This window comes from Geotrypetes seraphini, chromosome 9 (genome assembly GCF_902459505.1).
Source record: "Geotrypetes seraphini chromosome 9, aGeoSer1.1, whole genome shotgun sequence".
NCBI classification, from domain to species: Eukaryota; Metazoa; Chordata; class Amphibia; order Gymnophiona; family Dermophiidae; genus Geotrypetes; species Geotrypetes seraphini.
The window spans coordinates 11,075,895-11,094,763 of record NC_047092.1 but is presented as its reverse complement, the minus strand read 5'-3'; the positions used below and the strand labels follow the sequence as shown (position 1 = coordinate 11,094,763).

General features: G+C 46.0%; 1 protein-coding gene across 4 annotated transcripts in view; it reads left to right on the top strand.

Annotated features, from left to right (window-relative positions):
* The first annotated feature begins 876 nt into the window (after positions 1–876).
* Positions 877–18,869, top strand: part of LOC117366563 (testis-specific gene 13 protein-like) — a 50,037-nt gene continuing 32,044 nt past the window's right edge. Inside the window, exons 1-3 of one of the 4 annotated variants that reach the window (XM_033958043.1) lie at positions 877–1,990; positions 2,707–2,938; positions 14,469–14,566. In XM_033958043.1, the coding sequence (XP_033813934.1) occupies positions 1,966–1,990; positions 2,707–2,938; positions 14,469–14,566 (355 nt within the window). In that variant the 5' untranslated portion in view covers positions 877–1,965. The remainder of the gene's footprint in view (positions 1,991–2,706; positions 2,939–14,468; positions 14,567–18,869) is intronic. The other 3 variants (XM_033958042.1, XM_033958041.1, XM_033958044.1) reach the window with 3 other exon arrangements.

The following is an 18,869-nucleotide window of genomic DNA, read 5'->3' as shown; positions in this document are numbered from 1 at the left end:
GTGTTTTCATAGGCCGGCAACTGGGTGGAGGGAGAGTCGGCGTCAGTGTCGAGCAGTAACATGAAAGGAGGGAAGTGCTGGCCGTCCCCCATCGCAGCAGTTGGTTTCTGAAGCCACCCCCTGCTGGGACCAGGCAACAGCGTCTGAAGTGGAGAAGGAGAGGGGATGTGTTCAAGCCACATGGTAACTTAGCTTATGGGTAGGGTTACCAGATTTTCATCTGGAAAATCCGTGCTCCTAGGCCCGCCCAGTCCCACCAATCCCCATCTGCCATGCCCTGGTTCCGCCTCATCATGCCCACGATCCCACCCCAGCCCTGCCTCCAATCCCACCCTCCGCTCTCATTGGGCAGGACATCTGTGCATGCATGGATGCACGCGTGATGTCATTGCATTGTATCCGCGCATGCGTGGACGCCCTTCTGCCTGATTCGATATGGGTGATTTAGCCCATTTTTACACCTATGGACCGGCAGAAATAAAAGAATTATTCTGTGGACCGGCATCGGTCCATGGACCGGTGATTGAAAATCCTGCCCATCTCTACCCAATCTCCACCCCAGACCCTGCCCCCATAATAGTACTAATTGCACCTTGCACGTCCCGTGCCTCATCTGGAAGCCTTCCCTCTGACGTTGCAACGTCCGAGAGAAGGCTTCTGGTTCAGGCGCAGGATGCCCGTAGGAGCCACTGCCTTTGGCTTTGTGCGCTGAATCAGTTAGGAAGAGGGAGCCGGCTTGAAGATAACGCCGCATCGATCGCACCGTGGACTGGCGGTTGAAGAACACTGTTTTGGGCCTGATGCACGTGCTGGCCCTGTGGACCGGCAGGAAATTTCTGTGGACCAGCACTGGTCCATGGACCGGTGGTTGAAGAACACTGATTTAGCCTATGTTCACGATAAAGACATCCAGGAAATATTTTCTGTATTCAGCTACTAGGCGTATGCTTCCTTTCTGAACTGAGTTTGCACATGTGCAAAGCTTAGAGGGAACACTGGAAGGAGACAGCTTCTCATTGCATAACAATGAGCTGTTTTACATGCATTTTACATAGTAATGAAGTATTTTGCTTGCATTTGTATCTCATTGCTATGTAACTTTATCTAGAATGCGTTAGTACCCTTTAATATGCATTAAGGAGTAAATAAAGCATGTCCTGACCACAATACATCTTGATAACTCCTCCTTTGTGGCAAAGTCTCCAGTAGAGGGCAGAGTGTGACACAGTGGTTAAAGCTACAGCCTTGGTACCCTGCAATTATGGGTTCAAAACCATGCTGCTCCTAGGCAAGTCACAAAATCCCCCCATTGCCCCAGATATATTAGATAGATTGTGAGCCCACCAGGACAGACAGGAAAAAATGCTAGAGTACCTGAATAAATTCATGTAAACCGTTCTGAGCTTACCTGGGAGAATGGTATAGAACATTGAATAAATAGAAAAGTATTTATCCCACAGACAGGAGCATTTGAAATCACAGCACATTACTGTGTTTATTTACAAGGGAATGATATATGGGATAGGGAGGTATTAGTAGCACTGGGCAAGTCAATGCCTTCTTTGAATTATGGCCAGGTCCTTTGAAAAATCCTGTTTGCTGTGTATCAGTACACAAGCCTCCCATTGTTATTAAACCCACTAAACCTACCCTGATTGAGCTGAAGGATATTTACGCAAAGGTTGCCATGCGGAGCAGTTTGTTTCAATGACTTAACACAGTTTTATAAAACCAGGGCAAGGCATTTTAGTAACCAGCGAAGGTGAGAGAGCATGCACAAGGGTCTGGTTCAGAAGAAACTGTGTAGCAAGCAGAGGAAAGAGGGGGAAGCAGATTCTGCCAGCTGGTTTCTTTGAAATGATCCTGGGATAAAAAGGAAACACACTCGGCTGCCTGGAGGTCCTTGAGGGGGTCTTAGCCCAGAGATAGCTGCACCCTGTTGGACTGGAATGTTGGAGGCCGATAATGAAGTCAACAGCTGGAACAGCAGGTGAGCTTCCGACTTTGCACACAAGGTAAGGCACCTCTTACCTCTTCTAGCTCCTGATAGGGTTACCATATGGCTCCAGAAAAAGGAAGACGGATTTAGACATCCGGGTTTTGCTTCCACTTGAAAGCAATGGAAGTAAAACCCGGATGTCTGCATCCATCCTCCTTTTTTCTGCATTTGTAAAAGGAGACCAGAGACAGAAAAAGTGCCTGCATATAATATTGCAAATTGCTTCGGTGTAGGGTTACCATATGTCCGGATTTACCCGGACATGTCCTCGGCTTGGAAAAGAAAGCCTTCTTCAGGGGTGTATTAGCAATCGCTAAAGTGAATTCCCATTGTTCATATACCCCTGAAGAAGGCTTTCTTTTCCAAGCCGAAACACAGACCGTGTTGGGCCCAATGAAAGAGTTTGAGTATGTTTAATAAAGCTTTTGTTTTCTGCTCGCCTATATAAAAATCAAGTACTGAATTATTGAAACTGTTAACTTGTGAAGAGTGGATTAAATGCTATAAAAAGCATCGGACTAATGAGCCTTGGTAAACTCATATTCTCACCGCAACTTTTCTGAGAATATCACCTCTGAAGGTCCATAGAAAATCTACATTTTTTTTTTTTTTTGGGGGGGGGGAGGGATATATTTACTTGGTATATGAATTTCATTTAAATATATATCCATAAGGAGTTCAGTGTGCTTTATCATTTTCTGTGACAGATGAACCTCACAGTCCACACAATCAAAGGCCCCAGATCCCTCTCTGTCGACCTGGGAGCCCATTTTCTGCATTACTGAGCCTGAATAATGAAGTCTATAAAAATGATTTGACGTGTATCCAGGAGCCAGTCAAAGAAGAAGAGGAAACTGAACTTGTGTTGGTCACTGGGGAGAGAAAAGAGAATGAGGAAGATCAGAAGGTGACGCCCATGTATGTAAGAGAACTCTACAAGTGAGTGCAACAAATTATTTGTTCACGTGTAATAATCACTGGACCGGGTGTGTGCAGAAAGGATCTAGTGTAAAGGCTCATGGATTTGATATACTGTAGTGCAGCGTGAGGCCTTGTTGCAAAGGGTTGAATGGCATCTCAAGCTTTATCCTGACTATCTCAAGAAGACATTGAATGCTTGAGTATTTGGAACGCCTTTGGTAGATGACTACACCAAATTGTACGGGCAGTGGCGTAGTAAGGGTGAGCGGTGCCAGTGATCTGTCAAAAGCATGGCGGACTTTGGAGCACTGACAATCCCGCGGTGACATTTCCGTGCAGGATATATTTTGAAAAGCCTCCCTCAAAATCGCCGTCGGGCAGGAGGCCAACGCGATGAAGCCATGCGCACGCATGTGATGTCATTGTGTCGCATGTGCTCCTGCCTGACCAGAGCAGGCAGCAGGAGCGGGGCTAGGGTGGGATTGAGGGCGGGGCTGGGGCAGAGATGGGTGGAAACGGACGGGCCTGGGGGGCGGGTCTAAGGGGGTCCAGATTTTCCAAATGGAAAATCTGGTAACCCTACCATTCAGTCCCAGCTCTACCACTGGTTTCCGGCCAATACAGAGGTAGGAAATCAGGCCCTAAGTGGTCGCAGTAACAGGATATAGCTCTCTAACCTGTACGTCCTTTCCCCTGATATGTTCACTGCTGGCAAGGCTGTCAATGGATGCCTCTACAGTATCTATAAGAGGCCGTATCCTCTCAACAGAGCTTACAGACAACATCCAGGTCAAAAAGACTTTGTGAGAAAACCTTTTCTATGGTCTTTGTCACTCGCATGTTTACGCAGGTGCAGCCTTTCAGGCAAACAAGAGATTATCCAAGCACAGTAAATCTTAGAACAAAAGCCAGCAAGACTTATTATTTTGGAGGTGGTGGAACGCCCTCACAAAGGAAGCTAAACTGGAAAAGGAAACCGGAAAGTTCAAGAAGGGGAGAAAGACCGTCCTCGTTACAGGACTACTTTAGCCAATAAAACAACGTTGAGGAGACAGTTGGCTAGCCTCCCCCCCCCCCAACACACACACACTCCCCCCATCAGGAACACAATAGGATGAACACAATAGGGATAAACAGACACACTCCCCCTCCCCCCATCAGTAACACAATAGGAGAAACTGGGATTCTTTTCCCTGGAGAACAGGAGACGTAGAAGGGACATGATAGAGACTTACAAGGTCATGAAGGGCATAGAGAGAGTAGAGAGGGACAGAGAGAGAGAGAGAAAGGGAGACAGAGAGAAATATTGAGAGAGAGAGAAAGAAAGAGAGAGGGAGAGAGAGAAAGAGAGAGAGATAGATAGAGAAAGATTGGAGGAACTGGGATTCTTTTCCCTGGAGAAGAGGAGACGTAGAAGGGACATGATAGAGACTTACAAGGTCATGAAGGGCATAGAGAGAGTAGAGAGGGACAGAGAGAGAGAGAGAAAGGGAGACAGAGAGAAATATTGAGAGAGAGAGAAAGAAAGAGAGAGGGAGAGAGAGAAAGAGAGAGAGATAGATAGAGAAAGATTGGAGGAACTGGGATTCTTTTCCCTGGAGAAGAGGAGACGTAGAAGGGACATGATAGAGACTTACAAGGTCATGAAGGGCATAGAGAGAGTAGAGAGGGACAGAGAGAGAGAGAGAAAGGGAGACAGAGAGAAATATTGAGAGAGAGAGAAAGAAAGAGAGAGGGAGAGAGAGAAAGAGAGAGAGATAGATAGAGAAAGATTGGAGGAACTGGGATTCTTTTCCCTGGAGAAGAGAAGACGTAGAAGGGACATGATAGAGACTTACAAGGTCATGAAGGGCATAGAGAGAATAGAGAGGGACAGAGAGAGAGATAGAAAGGGAGACAGAGAGAAATAGAGAGAGAGAGAGAGAGAAAGAGAGATAGATAGATAGAGAAAGATTGGAGAAACTGGGTCTCTTTTCCCTGGAGAAGAGGAGACTTAGAGGGGATATGATAGAGACTTACAAGATCATGAAGGGCATAGAGAGAGTGGAGAGGGACAGAGAGAGAGAGAGATAGAAAGACAGAGAGAGAGAGCTAGAAAGAAAGAGAGAGAGAAAGGGAGAGAGAAAGATTGGAGAAACTGGGTCTCTTTTCCCTGGAGAACAGGAGACGTAGAAGGGACATGATAGAGACTTACAAGGTCATGAAGGGCATAGAGAGAGTAGAGAGGGAGAGAGAAATAGAGAGAGAGAGAGAAAGAAAGAGAGAGAGAAAGGGAGAGAGAAAGATTGGAGAAACTGGGTCTCTTTTCCCTGGAGAACAGGAGACGTAGAAGGGACATGATAGAGACTTACAAGGTCATGAAGGGCATAGAGAGAGTAGAGAGGGACAGAAAGAGAGAGAGAAAGGGAGACAGAGAGAAATAGAGAGAGAGAGAGAGATAGAAAGAAAGGGAGAGAGACAGAAAGAGAGAGAGAAAGAGAGAGAGAAAGGGAGACAGAGAGAAATAGAGAGAGAGAGAGAGATAGAAAGAAAGGGAGAGAGACAGAAAGAGAGAGAGAAAGGGAGAGAGACAGAAAGAGAGAGAGAAAGGGAGACAGAGAAATATATAGAGTGATAGAAAGAAAAAAAGAGAGAGAGAGAGAGAAAGGGAGAGAAACAGAAAGAGAGAGAGATAGATAGATTAAGATTGGAGAAACTGGGTCTCTTTTCCCTGGAGAAGAGGAGACTTAGAGGGGATATGATAGAGACTTACAAGATCATGAAGGGCATAGAGAGAGTAGAGAGGGACAGAAAGAGAGAGAGAAAGGGAGACAGAGAGAAATAGAGAGAGAGAGAGAGATAGAAAGAAAGGGAGAGAGACAGAAAGAGAGAGAGAAAGGGAGAGAGACAGAAAGAGAGAGAGAAAGGGAGACAGAGAGAAATATATAGAGTGATAGAAAGAAAAAAAGAGAGAGAGAGAGAGAAAGGGAGAGAAACAGAAAGAGAGAGAGATAGATAGATTAAGATTGGAGAAACTGGGTCTCTTTTCCCTGGAGAAGAGGAGACTTAGAGGGGATATGATAGAGACTTACAAGATCATGAAGGGCATAGAGAGAGTGGAGAGGGACAGAAAGAGAGAGAGATAGAAAGACAGAGAGAGAGAGCTAGAAAGAAAGAGAGAGAGAAAGGGGGAGAGACAGAAATAGAGAGAGAAAGAGATGTAAAGACAGAGAGAGAAAGGGAGAGAGAGAGAGAGAGAAAGATTGGAGAAACTGGGTCTCTTTTCCCTGGAGAAGAGGAGACTTAGAGGGGATATGATAGAGACTTACAAGATCATGAAGGGCATAGAGAGAGTGGAGAGGGACAGAGAGAGAGAGAGAGAGAAAGACAGAGAGAGAGAGCTAGAGAGAGAGAGAGAGAGAAAGGGGGAGAGACAGAAATAGAGAGAGAAAGAGATGTAAAGACAGAGAGAGAAAGGGAGAGAGAGAGAGAGAGAAAGATTGGAGAAACTGGGTCTCTTTTCCCTGGAGAAGAGGAGACTTAGAGGGGATATGATAGAGACTTACAAGATCATGAAGGGCATAGAGAGAGTGGAGAGGGACAGAGAGAGAGAGAGATAGAAAGACAGAGAGAGAGAGCTAGAAAGAAAGAGAGAGAGAAAGGGGGAGAGACAGAAATAGAGAGAGAAAGAGATGGAAAGACAGAGAGAGAAAGGGAGAGAGAGAGAGAGAGAAAGATTGGAGAAACTGGGTCTCTTTTCCCTGGAGAAGAGGAGACTTAGAGGGGATATGATAGAGACTTACAAGATCATGAAGGGCATAGAGAGAGTGGAGAGGGACAGAGAGAGAGAGAGAGAGATAGAAAGACAGAGAGAGAGAGCTAGAAAGAAAGAGAGAGAGAAAGGGGGAGAGACAGAAATAGAGAGAGAAAGAGATGTAAAGACAGAGAGAGAAAGGGAGAGAGAGAGAGAGAGAAAGATTGGAGAAACTGGGTCTCTTTTCCCTGGAGAAGAGGAGACTTAGAGGGGATATGATAGAGACTTACAAGATCATGAAGGGCATAGAGAGAGTGGAGAGGGACAGAGAGAGAGAGAGATAGAAAGACAGAGAGAGAGAGCTAGAAAGAAAGAGAGAGAGAAAGGGGGAGAGACAGAAATAGAGAGAGAAAGAGATGTAAAGACAGAGAGAGAAAGGGAGAGAGAGAGAGAGAGAAAGATTGGAGAAACTGGGTCTCTTTTCCCTGGAGAAGAGGAGACTTAGAGGGGATATGATAGAGACTTACAAGATCATGAAGGGCATAGAGAGAGTGGAGAGGGACAGAGAGAGAGAGAGATAGAAAGACAGAGAGAGAGAGCTAGAAAGAAAGAGAGAGAGAAAGGGGGAGAGACAGAAATAGAGAGAGAAAGAGATGTAAAGACAGAGAGAGAAAGGGAGAGAGAGAGAGAGAGAAAGATTGGAGAAACTGGGTCTCTTTTCCCTGGAGAAGAGGAGACTTAGAGGGGATATGATAGAGACTTACAAGATCATGAAGGGCATAGAGAGAGTGGAGAGGGACAGAGAGAGATAGAAAGACAGAGAGAGAGAGCTAGAAAGAAAGAGAGAGAGAAAGGGGGAGAGACAGAAATAGAGAGAGAAAGAGATGTAAAGACAGAGAGAGAAAGGGAGAGAGAGAGAGAGAGAAAGATTGGAGAAACTGGGTCTCTTTTCCCTGGAGAAGAGGAGACTTAGGGGGGATATGATAGAGACTTACAAGATCATGAAGGGCATAGAGAGAGTGGAGAGGGACAGAGAGAGAGAGAGATAGAAAGACAGAGAGAGAGAGCTAGAAAGAAAGAGAGAGAGAAAGGGGGAGAGACAGAAATAGAGAGAGAAAGAGATGTAAAGACAGAGAGAGAAAGGGAGAGAGAGAGAGAGAGAAAGATTGGAGAAACTGGGTCTCTTTTCCCTGGAGAAGAGGAGACTTAGAGGGGATATGATAGAGACTTACAAGATCATGAAGGGCATAGAGAGAGTGGAGAGGGACAGAGAGAGAGAGAGATAGAAAGACAGAGAGAGAGAGCTAGAAAGAAAGAGAGAGAGAAAGGGGGAGAGACAGAAATAGAGAGAGAAAGAGATGTAAAGACAGAGAGAGAAAGGGAGAGAGAGAGAGAGAGAAAGATTGGAGAAACTGGGTCTCTTTTCCCTGGAGAAGAGGAGACTTAGAGGGGATATGATAGAGACTTACAAGATCATGAAGGGCATAGAGAGAGTAGAGAGGGACAGAAAGAGAGAGAGAAAGGGAGACAGAGAGAAATATTGAGAGAGAGAGAAAGAAAGAGAGAGGGAGAGAGAGAAAGAGAGATAGATAGATAGAGAAAGATTGGAGGAACTGGGACTCTTTTCCCTGGAGAAGAGGAGACTTAGAGGGGATATGATAGAGACTTACAAGGTCATGAAGGGCATAGAGAGAGTAGAGAGGGACAGATTCTTCAAACTTTTGAAAAATAAGAGAACAAGAGGGCATTCGGATAAGTTGAAAGGGGACAGATTCAAAACGAATGCTAGGAAGTTCTTCTTTACCCAACGTGTGGTGGACACCTGGAATGCGCTTCCAGAGAGTGTAATAGGACAGAGTCCGGTACTGGGGTTCAAGAAAGGATTGGACAATTTCCTGCTGGAAAAGGGGATAGAGAGGTATAGATAGATAGAGGATTACTGCACAGGTCCTGGACCGGTTGGGCCACCGCGTGAGCGGACTGCTGGGCACGATGGACCTCAGGTCTGACCCAGCGGAGGCATTGCTTATGTTCTTATGAACACAATAGGGATAAACAGACACAGGCCCAAAAACTAGATTCTGAGAGAGATTTTTAAAGATAAATGATACAGATAGGTATATATAGATTCTATTTAGGAGGTATGTAAATATTATGCACTTAGCTGCAATACTAAACCTAGTATTGTATGTGAATTTACATAGAACGATTGAGTTGGTCTAAACGGATGATCGATGTGCCGTAACATAAGTAGGATGATTGATTATGGCATAATCATGCTGTTTTGTAACCCTGCTACAGAAGCCCCAGTATCTGAATAGAACCCTTGTATAAAGCTCATGTATTGTAACACCTTTATAGAAGCTCATGCAAACCGCTCTGAATTGACTCCCCGGTCATTAGCAGCGGCATAGAAGCTCTCAATAAACCATAAATATTCTTACCCAAAACAAAGTCCCTGCCACTCGACAGCTCACCCGTATTCTAATAATGAAAAGGGTGGAGCACAATCAGTGAGGCGTATGATTTACTAGGCTGAGTTAAGCAACCAGCGTTTTAATGCTCGTTGAAACCACCCAGTATGGTAAAAGAAATTTCCACCAGCTGCTTAAGTCAGGTAGGGGCAGCTCTTGGGCTTGACGTGGTCAGTGGAGGAACAGCTAGTGTGTTAATCCTGCCGAACATTTCAAGAGTTTCATAAGAACATAAGAATGTCCATACTGGGTCCATCAAGCCCAGTGCCCTGTTTCCAAACGTGGCCAACCCAGGTCCCAAGTACCAGGCAAAGAGTAGCAACATTCCAGAGCTGAGATTGTGATGTCATAATGCCTCATTCCACCAATAAGAGCCAACCTCATCAGTGATGTCACAATGGCTCGATTGTCCTGTATTCCCCTCTGCCCTCCAACCCGTTCCCCTTAACTGTATCCATGACATCCTGTTTGTCTTGTCTGTTTAGATTGTAAGCTCTTTGGAGCAGGGACTGTTTTCTTCTTCTTTTTGACTCTACAGCACTGCATGCGTTTGGTAGCGCTATAGAAATAATTAATTGTAGTAGTGGCAGTTATAACAGCTTAAGTGAGTGGAGTTGGAGGACCCTGACCTCACTGGGAGGGGGGCATTGTATATAAGGGAGGAGAGGAGCAGATGCGGGGCTTTTCGGTTATCCTGATCTCTCTTCTAGAGGCCAAGTACCGAGGGAGACTCCTGGATGGGCCGACATCCTGAGGGGTGCAGGATCTGAGTGGGTTTTCTAACAGAGCAGGCTACCGAGTGTTTCAGCTCGGTAGGAAGATAGTGGGGTCCCGGGCTGTGAAGTGAGGGTGGGTCCCAGCCTATGTTCCCTCATAGCAATCGCTCATTCATTCTAGGAGCCTTGCTCACAGATTTAACAGGGTCTCTTACAAAAATTATTGCAAATCTGTGGAAAATTGTTGGTTTTTAGAACTTGTTGCTCATACGAAAAACATTTTTTTTTTTTTAGAACTTGTCACTCACATGAGAAAAAAATTTGCACTCACCCAGCCAATCCTTAGAGGGAGCATTGGTCCCAGCGTGGCTTACTAACAGAAAAACAAACAACCCCCAAATGGAGACCCTATACCTGGAAGGTCACTGGTTCTGTATCGGTGCTCACAAGGGCCTGGAACGTTCATTTAATGCCTCTTGTCTACTTTAAAGATGCACAAATCCATCAGTAGATAAGGCGTTATGTCATAAATACGGAATCGGAACTGGACTGGAACACTTCACAGCCTTCTGTTGAAGCATCTCCAGGTAACGTCACAACCAGATCCTTAGTAAATGTCAGCTTTAGCAGTGAGGCCTTTGCAAGAGACGTGAACCCGACGTGTTTTCTGGTCAGGCACGCTCAGCTTTCACACTCCTCCTAGAACTGTTATGGCTGGGAGTCATATTTTGAAGGTAAAGTATTGTTTACAAGGTTATATTCGTTCCCCATATTTCTAATGAGTTCTGTGAGCTCAGAAATTTGGGGGAGGGAAGGAGCAGAATTTTTGTTGCTTGATTAAAAATGCTTTTCACCAGGATTTGGGTACGGTAGATCAATTTTTCATTTTGGGCATTATAGCTTTCTCCCAAATCTATAAAGGCAATAAAAAAAAAAAATCCAACCCCTCCCCCACCCCTTTTACTAAGCCGCGGTCGAGATTTCGACCGTGGCCTGAAGCGTTAAATGCTCCAGCGCTGCTCAGACGCTCACAGAATACCTAAGAGTGTGGGAACAGCGTTTAGCGCCAACTTAGCGAAAGAGGCTCTAACCGAAAAGAGAAGTTTGTTTTAAATGTTGGGGCGTGATTTCTCAAGAGATTCTCCCCGAGGAAGGAGAATGGGAGCTAAAGATAGGGCCAAATTATAAAAAAAAAAAATAAAGAATTTGAAAACAAATTAAATAAGGTGGTGTAGGATCCGATTCACTAATCATGAAAAAGAAAAAAAAAGCTAAACAAGACAATGGTTTAAGTCTATCGTGAGAAAATTCCTAAGATATTTCTTCAGAGCTGCAGCGGAGACAGAGACTGAGGCTGTGTCTGATCTCAAGAAAGCCGTGGGAGAAGAACATAAAGAGTTGCCATACTGGGGCAGTCTGAAGGCCCATCAAGCCCGGTATCCTGTTTCCAACCGAAGTCACAAGTACCTTGCAAGATCCCAAAGAGAAAACCAGATTTTATGTTGCTTATCCTAAGACTATGCAGTGGATTTCCCCCCCCCAAATCCATTTTAATAATGGCTTATGGCCTTAAGAACATAAGCAGTTCCTCCGCCGGGTCAGACCATAGGTCCATCCTGCCCGGCAGTCCGCTCCCGCGGCGGCCCAAAAAGGTCACGACCTGTCTGAATCACCAGAAGGGGCTCCCTTGCCACCTTGGTTTCTCATTGAAGTCCTATCTTCCCATCGTAGTCCTTACCCTCCAGTCTTGCACATGCACGACCTGTTGGGTTACTATACTTATTACCTGGTTAGCTTTCTATACCTGTGTTACATCCCAGCACCTCTCTCAGTATCCCACGATCCCTTTATCCCTCAGGAATCCGTCCAATCCCTGTTTGAATCCCTGTTCCGTACTCTGCCTGATCACTTCCTCCGGTAGCGCATTCCAAGTGTCCACGACCCTTTGGGTGAAAAAAAACTTCCTTGCATTTGTTTTGAACCTATCTCCCTTCAGTTTCTCCGAATGCCCCCTCGTACTTGTTGTCCCCTTCAGTCTGAAGAATCTGTCCCTATCCACCCTCTCTATGCCCCTCATGATCTTGAAGGTCTCTATCATATCTCCCCTGAGCCTCCTTTTTTCCAGAGAGAAGAGCCCCAGCCTATCCAACCTCTCGGCGTATGGGCAGTGTTCCAGCCCTTTTACCAGTTTCGTTGCTCTCCTTTGGACTCTCTCAAGTACCGCCATGTCCTTCTTGAGGTGTGGCGACCAATACTGAATGCAGTATTCCAGATGTGGACGCACCATCGCTCGATACAATGGCATGATGGCCTTCACTTCACTTCACTTTTAGGAAATTATCCAAACCTTTTTTTAAACCCTGCTAAGTTAACTGCTTTCACTACAGTTTTCCAGCAACGGATTCCAAAGTTTAATTACCTGTTGTTGTTGTTTTTTGTTTTTTTTTGCCCCCGCTGAGTCAGACCAGAGGTCCATCTTGCTCAGCGGTCTGCTCCCGCAGCAGCCCATCAGGCCTAGTGCCTGAACAGTGGTCCCTGATTAATTTTGTAACTTACCTCTAATCCCATCCCTATAATCTATCTCTACTCTTATCTGTACCCCTCAATCCCTTTGTCTTCCAAGTACCTATCCAAAGCTTCTTTGAACCCCTGTAGCGTGCTCCTGTTTATCACATTCTCTGGTAGCGCATTCAATGTATCCACCACCCTCTGTGTGAAAAAGAACTTCCTGGCGTTTGTTCTAAACCTCTCCCCTTTCAATTTCTCTGAGTGCCCCCTTGTACTTATTGATCCCCTTAATTTGAAAAATCTGTCCCTGTCTATTTTTTTCTATGCCCTTCATGATCTTGAAGGTTTCTATCATGTCTCCTCTAAGTCTCCGCTTTTCCAGGGAGAAAAGCCCTAGCTTTTTCAGTCTGTCAGTATATGAGAGGTCCCCCATACCCTTTATTAGCTTAGTTGCTCTTCTCTGGACCCTCTCAAGTACCTCCATGTCCTTCTTGAGGTACGGCGACCAGAACTGAACACAATACTCCAGGTGCGGGCGCACCATAGCACGATACAGTGGCAGGATGACTTCCTTTGTCCTGGTCGTGATACCCTTCTTAATGATACCCAACATTCTGTTTGCTTTCCTTGAGGCCGTGGCACACTGCGCCGACGACTTCAATGTTGTGTCTACCATCACTCCCAGGTCTCTTTCAAGGTCGCTCACCCCTAGCGCTGATCCCCCCATTTTGTAAGTGAACATCGGGTTTTTTTCCCCTATATGCATGACCTTGCATTTCCCTATGTTGAAACTCATTTGCCACTTTTTGGCCCATTTTTCCAGTGTTGTCAGATCTTTTTGGAGATCTTCGCAGTCCTCCATATTATTGACCTTGCGATATAGTTTGGTGTTATCCGCAAATTTAATAACCTCACATTTTGTTCCTGCTTCCAGGTCGTTAATGAATATATTGAATAGGAGCGGTCCCAGCACCGACCCCTGTGGAACTCCGCTCGTGACCCATTGCCAGTCTGAGTAATGTCCCTTTACTCCAACCCTCTGTTTCCTGTCTGCCAGCCAGTTTTTGATCCATCGGTGGACCTCCCCTTGCACCCCATGGTTCCATAGCTTCCTTAGTAGTCTTTCGTGTGGCACCTTGTCGAAGGCTTTTTGGAAGTCAAGGTAAATGATATCTATGGATTCCCCTTTATCCACCTGGCTGGTTACCCCCTCAAAGAAGTATAATAAGTTCGTGAGGCATGACCTGCCACAGAATAATTCTTTTATTTCTGCCGATCCATAGGTGTAAAAAGGTTGAAAAACATTGCATTAAATGACCCTCCAAAATAGTGCAACAGGTCTAATTTTGTTGATGGCTTTTATTCTCTGCCCTGTACCATCAGCTGGCTGAGGGCTGTAAATTTCTGTCCAAGCTTAGAAAGACAGTTTTGTGGTTTCCAAAAACATAATACCCATTATAAATGTACTCATCGTCTCGTCTATAAAATACTCCTCCTCACTTTTTAAAACAAAAAACTCTAACCAACCGGCGTTCATAGATAAACTTTTGATTCCTTATTCATCATCCAGGACCCTCCGATCAAATAATCAAAACTTACTCTCCATACCGTCAATACGGGAACTATTTTACGCTACTACTCGCAAATCCATCTTTTCAGTTACCGCCTCCCATTAGACGTTCGATTAGAGAACTCGCTTGAAAAATTTAAAGCCAAACTTAAAACCTTTCTCTTTAAAGATGCCTTTACTCTTCAGTATTAGCTTCAGCCTCTTAATTCTTTGATTCATGTGAAGATTTGAAACATCTAAGACTTCTTTTGAAATGATTCCCCTCCTAATGTTTTTGCCACTCCCCCATTTACCGTCCTTTTTTATTAATTTTACTTCGATGTATTTTAAACAATCTTTCCCTCCCCTACTTTCCTTCCGTCTCACGTACGTTAATCCGAAGTCGTCTAGTATTTTTTAATATTTGATAAAATATGGCTTTTATTTACCTATTTTAATTGTCCCTTACAATCTTTTTACATTTTGCTTTGATAGACGGTATATCAAAAATTAAAAAAAACTTGAAAATGTATCGTTTCACAAATCTGCAATTTATTTTTCTGTCCAGGCTTCTAGGTCCGGATTTGGCTGAATATTTCCTGCACCCCACGTCGAAGGAATTAAGCACGGCATCATCAGGGAAAGAGCTGTTTCAAAGAACCACAGGTAGGCCTTCTGGACTGTCAGAATCCACAAGAGAGAACCGGAACACTGAGAGAAACCCCAAGGATGACATTGCCTGAACACACCAGAAAACCGTTGGTAGGTTTTTCATGTCAGTAGTATAAAGAACTTACTGAAAGGATGGACAAAAGCCATAAAGAAAAGAGACTAAGGATGTACATTTGGTTTGTGCTTTGGGTTCGGAAAACTGGTGACGAGTCAAAAAGCCTGCGGGACAATTGCTTGCTGACAAAGCCGCTCGGGCAAATGCGCGCAGGAAGTCAGCGCGCCGGATTAAAACTTAACTTTAAAGTGCTCCGAGGGGGTGTGTAGATGGGGGAACACCCCCCCTCCCACTTTGTGTTGCTGCTACCATGGGGGGAACCCCCCCACACACACTTAGAGAGGAAACTGTAATTTTTCCCTCTTTCCCCCCCCAAATCCCTCCAACAGCAGCGGTGATACTTCTAAGTAAAGTGTGGGGGTCCCCCCCAAAAAACATCTCAGAGCACTTTAAAGTTAAGTTCTAATCCGGCGCGCTGACGTCATGTGCACATTTGTCCGAGAGGCATTGCCGGCGCGCGGTTATCCCGCGCGCTTTAGTCAATGTACCGGAAAACTATATGCACAAAAAGAATGCGCATTAAATTGACTTTATAGGGTTACCACATTTGTTTTCTCCAAAAAAAGAGGTCGCTTGGCCCTGCCCTGCTCCGGCCCGTCCTTGTTCTGCCCACAGCCCCATCTACTTCCAGCCACAGCCCTGCCCCAGTCCTGGCCCCACACACACCTCGTCTCTTTGGGGCAGCGTTTGGAGGGCATCTGCGCATGCGTGAACGCACCATGATGACCTCAAATGCTTGCGCAGATGCATGCGACATCATTGTGTCGCATCCATGCATGCCCAGATGACCTCCAGGTGCGGCCCCGAGCTCAATGGATTTCAAAACCTGGAACAAAGGGCCAGGTTTTGAAATCCCATCCGGATGCCTAGACAGTCCTCTAAAACGAAGACTTGTCCAGGAAAATCTGGACATCTGGTAGCCCTTTGACTTTATGCACACGTAGGATTACCAGATTTTCCCAAAGGAGCCTAGTGTTCTGCCTGTGTCACGCCCCCTTCTGCCCCCAGCCCCGCCCCCAGAAGGCATCCACGCAGACGCGACACAATGACATCACGTGTGCACATGCATGACATCTGCCCTCCTTCCCCCTTCTGCCCCCCGCCCTTCTGCCCCCCTCTGCCCCCACAACCCCTTCGCCCCCAGCCACGCCCCCAGAAGGCATCCACGCAGATGCGACATAATGACATCACGTGTGCACACGCTTGACATCTGCCCTCCATCTTCCCCCTTCTGCCCCACGCCCTTCTGCCCCCAGCCCCCCCCATAAGGCATCCATGCCAATGCGACACAATGACATCACGTGTGCACACGCATGACATCTGCCCTCCTTTTTCCCCCTTCTGCCCCACGCCCTTCTGTCCCCACGCCCCTTTCTGCCCCCCAGCCCCGCCCCCAGAAGGCATCCATGCAGACGCGACACAATGACATCACGTGTGCACACGCATGACTTCTGCCCCCCTCTGTCCCCACACCCCCTTCTCCCCCAGCCATGCCCCCAGAAGGCATCCATGCAGATGCGATGCAATGACATCACGCTTGTGCACGCATGACATCACCATGTTGCGTCCACTTAGGCATGGATGCTCCTTCCTGAAGAGATTTTGTCGGGAATCTTTTCAAAACCCGGACAAAGTGCTGGGTTTTGAAAAGCTGTCCGGACCCCGGACATGACCTCGAAACAGATGACATGTCTGAGAGAAATCCGGACATCTGGTAACCCTATGCACATAAAACCACATAAAAACTTGATTTACATTTGCATTTTTAAGCTATTAATCAGATTTTACAAGTATTAACTTCTGAAATGACCTGAAACAAATGTCGGAAAATCAAACAGAAACTTTTTTATAATGCATTTCCTTAAATAAACATAGGTTAAAGAGAGAAAGAGGTGAAGGTCCATTTTACACAGAATGTGGAGGTTGGAGTTGACACATCCAGGTTAGGACATGCTCAGTTCTGGCGGTATTTTACAAAAGGCTTTGCTGATGCATATTTCCCAGCATTCCCGGCAGAAGCAGCGATTTATGAAATATATAAACACATACACAGTATAAAAGGAGTAACATGAACTCAAATTTCCAGGTAGAAGTGCTGAATTCACGACTTCCACGTGCATGTAGAACCTGCTAGGGACAATTTTGCTCTGTCTAAGCCAGCTCAGTCTGTGTACCAGGTGAGGCGCTATCTCGGGGCACCAGTGATAGGGGTGTCAACATTCCAGTCTAGTCTACCTTCAGACTCCTAGAGTAGTGGCTCCCAATCCTGTCCTGGAGGACCCCCAGGCCAATCGGGTTCTTAGGATAGCCCTAATGAATATGCATGGAGCAGATTTGCATGCCTGTCACGTCCAGTATATGCAAATCTCTCTCATGCATATTCATGAGAGCTAGCCTGAAAACCCGATTGGCCTGGGAGGTCCTCCAGGACAGGGTTGGGAACCACTGTCTTAGATGCCGGACTAGAATTTTGGCACTCTTTATCGCCTGTGTCTCACCTGGTCCTGCAGGCGTGGGGGGTCTTGAGAGGGTTGGGGAGATATTGAATCACAGATAACAGATGGGAAGGGAGAGTGTGGAGTGAGAGATACAGATTGTTGGGGGGAGCAGCACCAGTACAAAGTTGGCTTAGGGTTCCACATGAGCCAGTTCTGGCCCAAACCATCCTCCACCAAGCCCGCTTGAAATCTCTGCACGATGTGGATCTCCCACGTATAAAAGAGATTTCCAGAATTATTTGCACATGTACGTGATCTACAGCTATAAATGCCACTGTCTGTGGAAATGCTTCTAAAATGGCCCCATGACATGGTGGACTTCTTCCACAGCATAGATGTAGCTTAGATATCATTCTAGAAATATTGCATCTAACGTTCCCCACAACCCTTTCTCCCACTGGCATCCACGAGGGGGACATTTCTCAATCACTCTTGTGTCTTGCAGTGAATTCAAGTGCAAAAGATCTCTGGAATCTGCTGAGGGAAAAATCTGAAAGCAAGTTCTCCCAGCTGGAAAAAAAGCTGGCTACGACCTATAAAGTAGGACCCTCATTCTTGAAAAGAGTGTTATCTTATTTCTTAAGTACCCATTTGCAGAAACAAAATTCTGTTTTGACATTTTTTCAATCATTGATTGAACCATATCCAGATCATTCTCTTCTTGCTTGGACTGAGAACTTCTCGGCATCCCCTCCGTATATACTGCGCATAAAAAGAAATCAGTGTTAACCAGAATGATTCTACAAGTTCCACGCACCCTTAATAGACTCACGGTTAGCGCTGCTGTTTGATGCTTATGTTAGCCGCAGGCATGTAGGCCAGCTAAAACCAAGTCCAAATGCCTGCGCTACGTTTTGCGTGGATCTGGTGCGTTCTATAACGGTGGTTCCTGGAGAACCACTAGGCCAGTTGGGTTTTCAGGATAGCCCTAATGAATATGCATGGAGCAGATTTGCATGCCTGGCACCTCCATTATATGCAGATCTCTCTCATGCATATTCATTAGGGCCATCCTGAAAACCTGACTGGCCTGGTGGTTCTCCAGGAGAGGGTTGGGAACCACTGGTCTAGAACATTACACTTAACATAAAGGAGCGCCCCCACTCTGCCTGTAGCCAGACCCCCCCCTTTCCAAATTCACACACTGCAGCTGGTGCATAACTTTCACAGAATTGTGTTTTCCGAGTTGTGCGCCTTAGTCCCAATTAGTCAATAACGAGGTGTTAATTGCCATTAAGGCCAATTGATCAGTACATAGGCCGAGCAGTCCAATATATCTTTAGGCCCCATTTATAGAGTTTGGGGGGAAATGGGGGTTATCCTGCTTGCTTTCATTTTTTTAATAACATGCGATGGCATGAGGTAAGCGGTTGACGTTTCCCGTGTTGTTGCAAATGACAGCTGATCCTTACAATTTAGGTGACTGAATTACTCTTCAGGGCCTACTCAAGGGATTACGATGCCCCGCCCTCTGCCAGTTCCCTCCTTCCTCCTCTGACACTACTGCCCGCTCCCGGTAGGATGCAGCTTCATAGGCCAGTGTCAAGCAGTGAAGTCGGAGGAGGAAGGAGGGACGTGCTGTACTTTCCTCCTCTGAAATCGAATGCAGACCCTCCCTCCTCACGACAGATGACCTATGAGGCCACACCCTGCTGGGTCCAGTCAGGAGAGGGAGGAGGAGGTG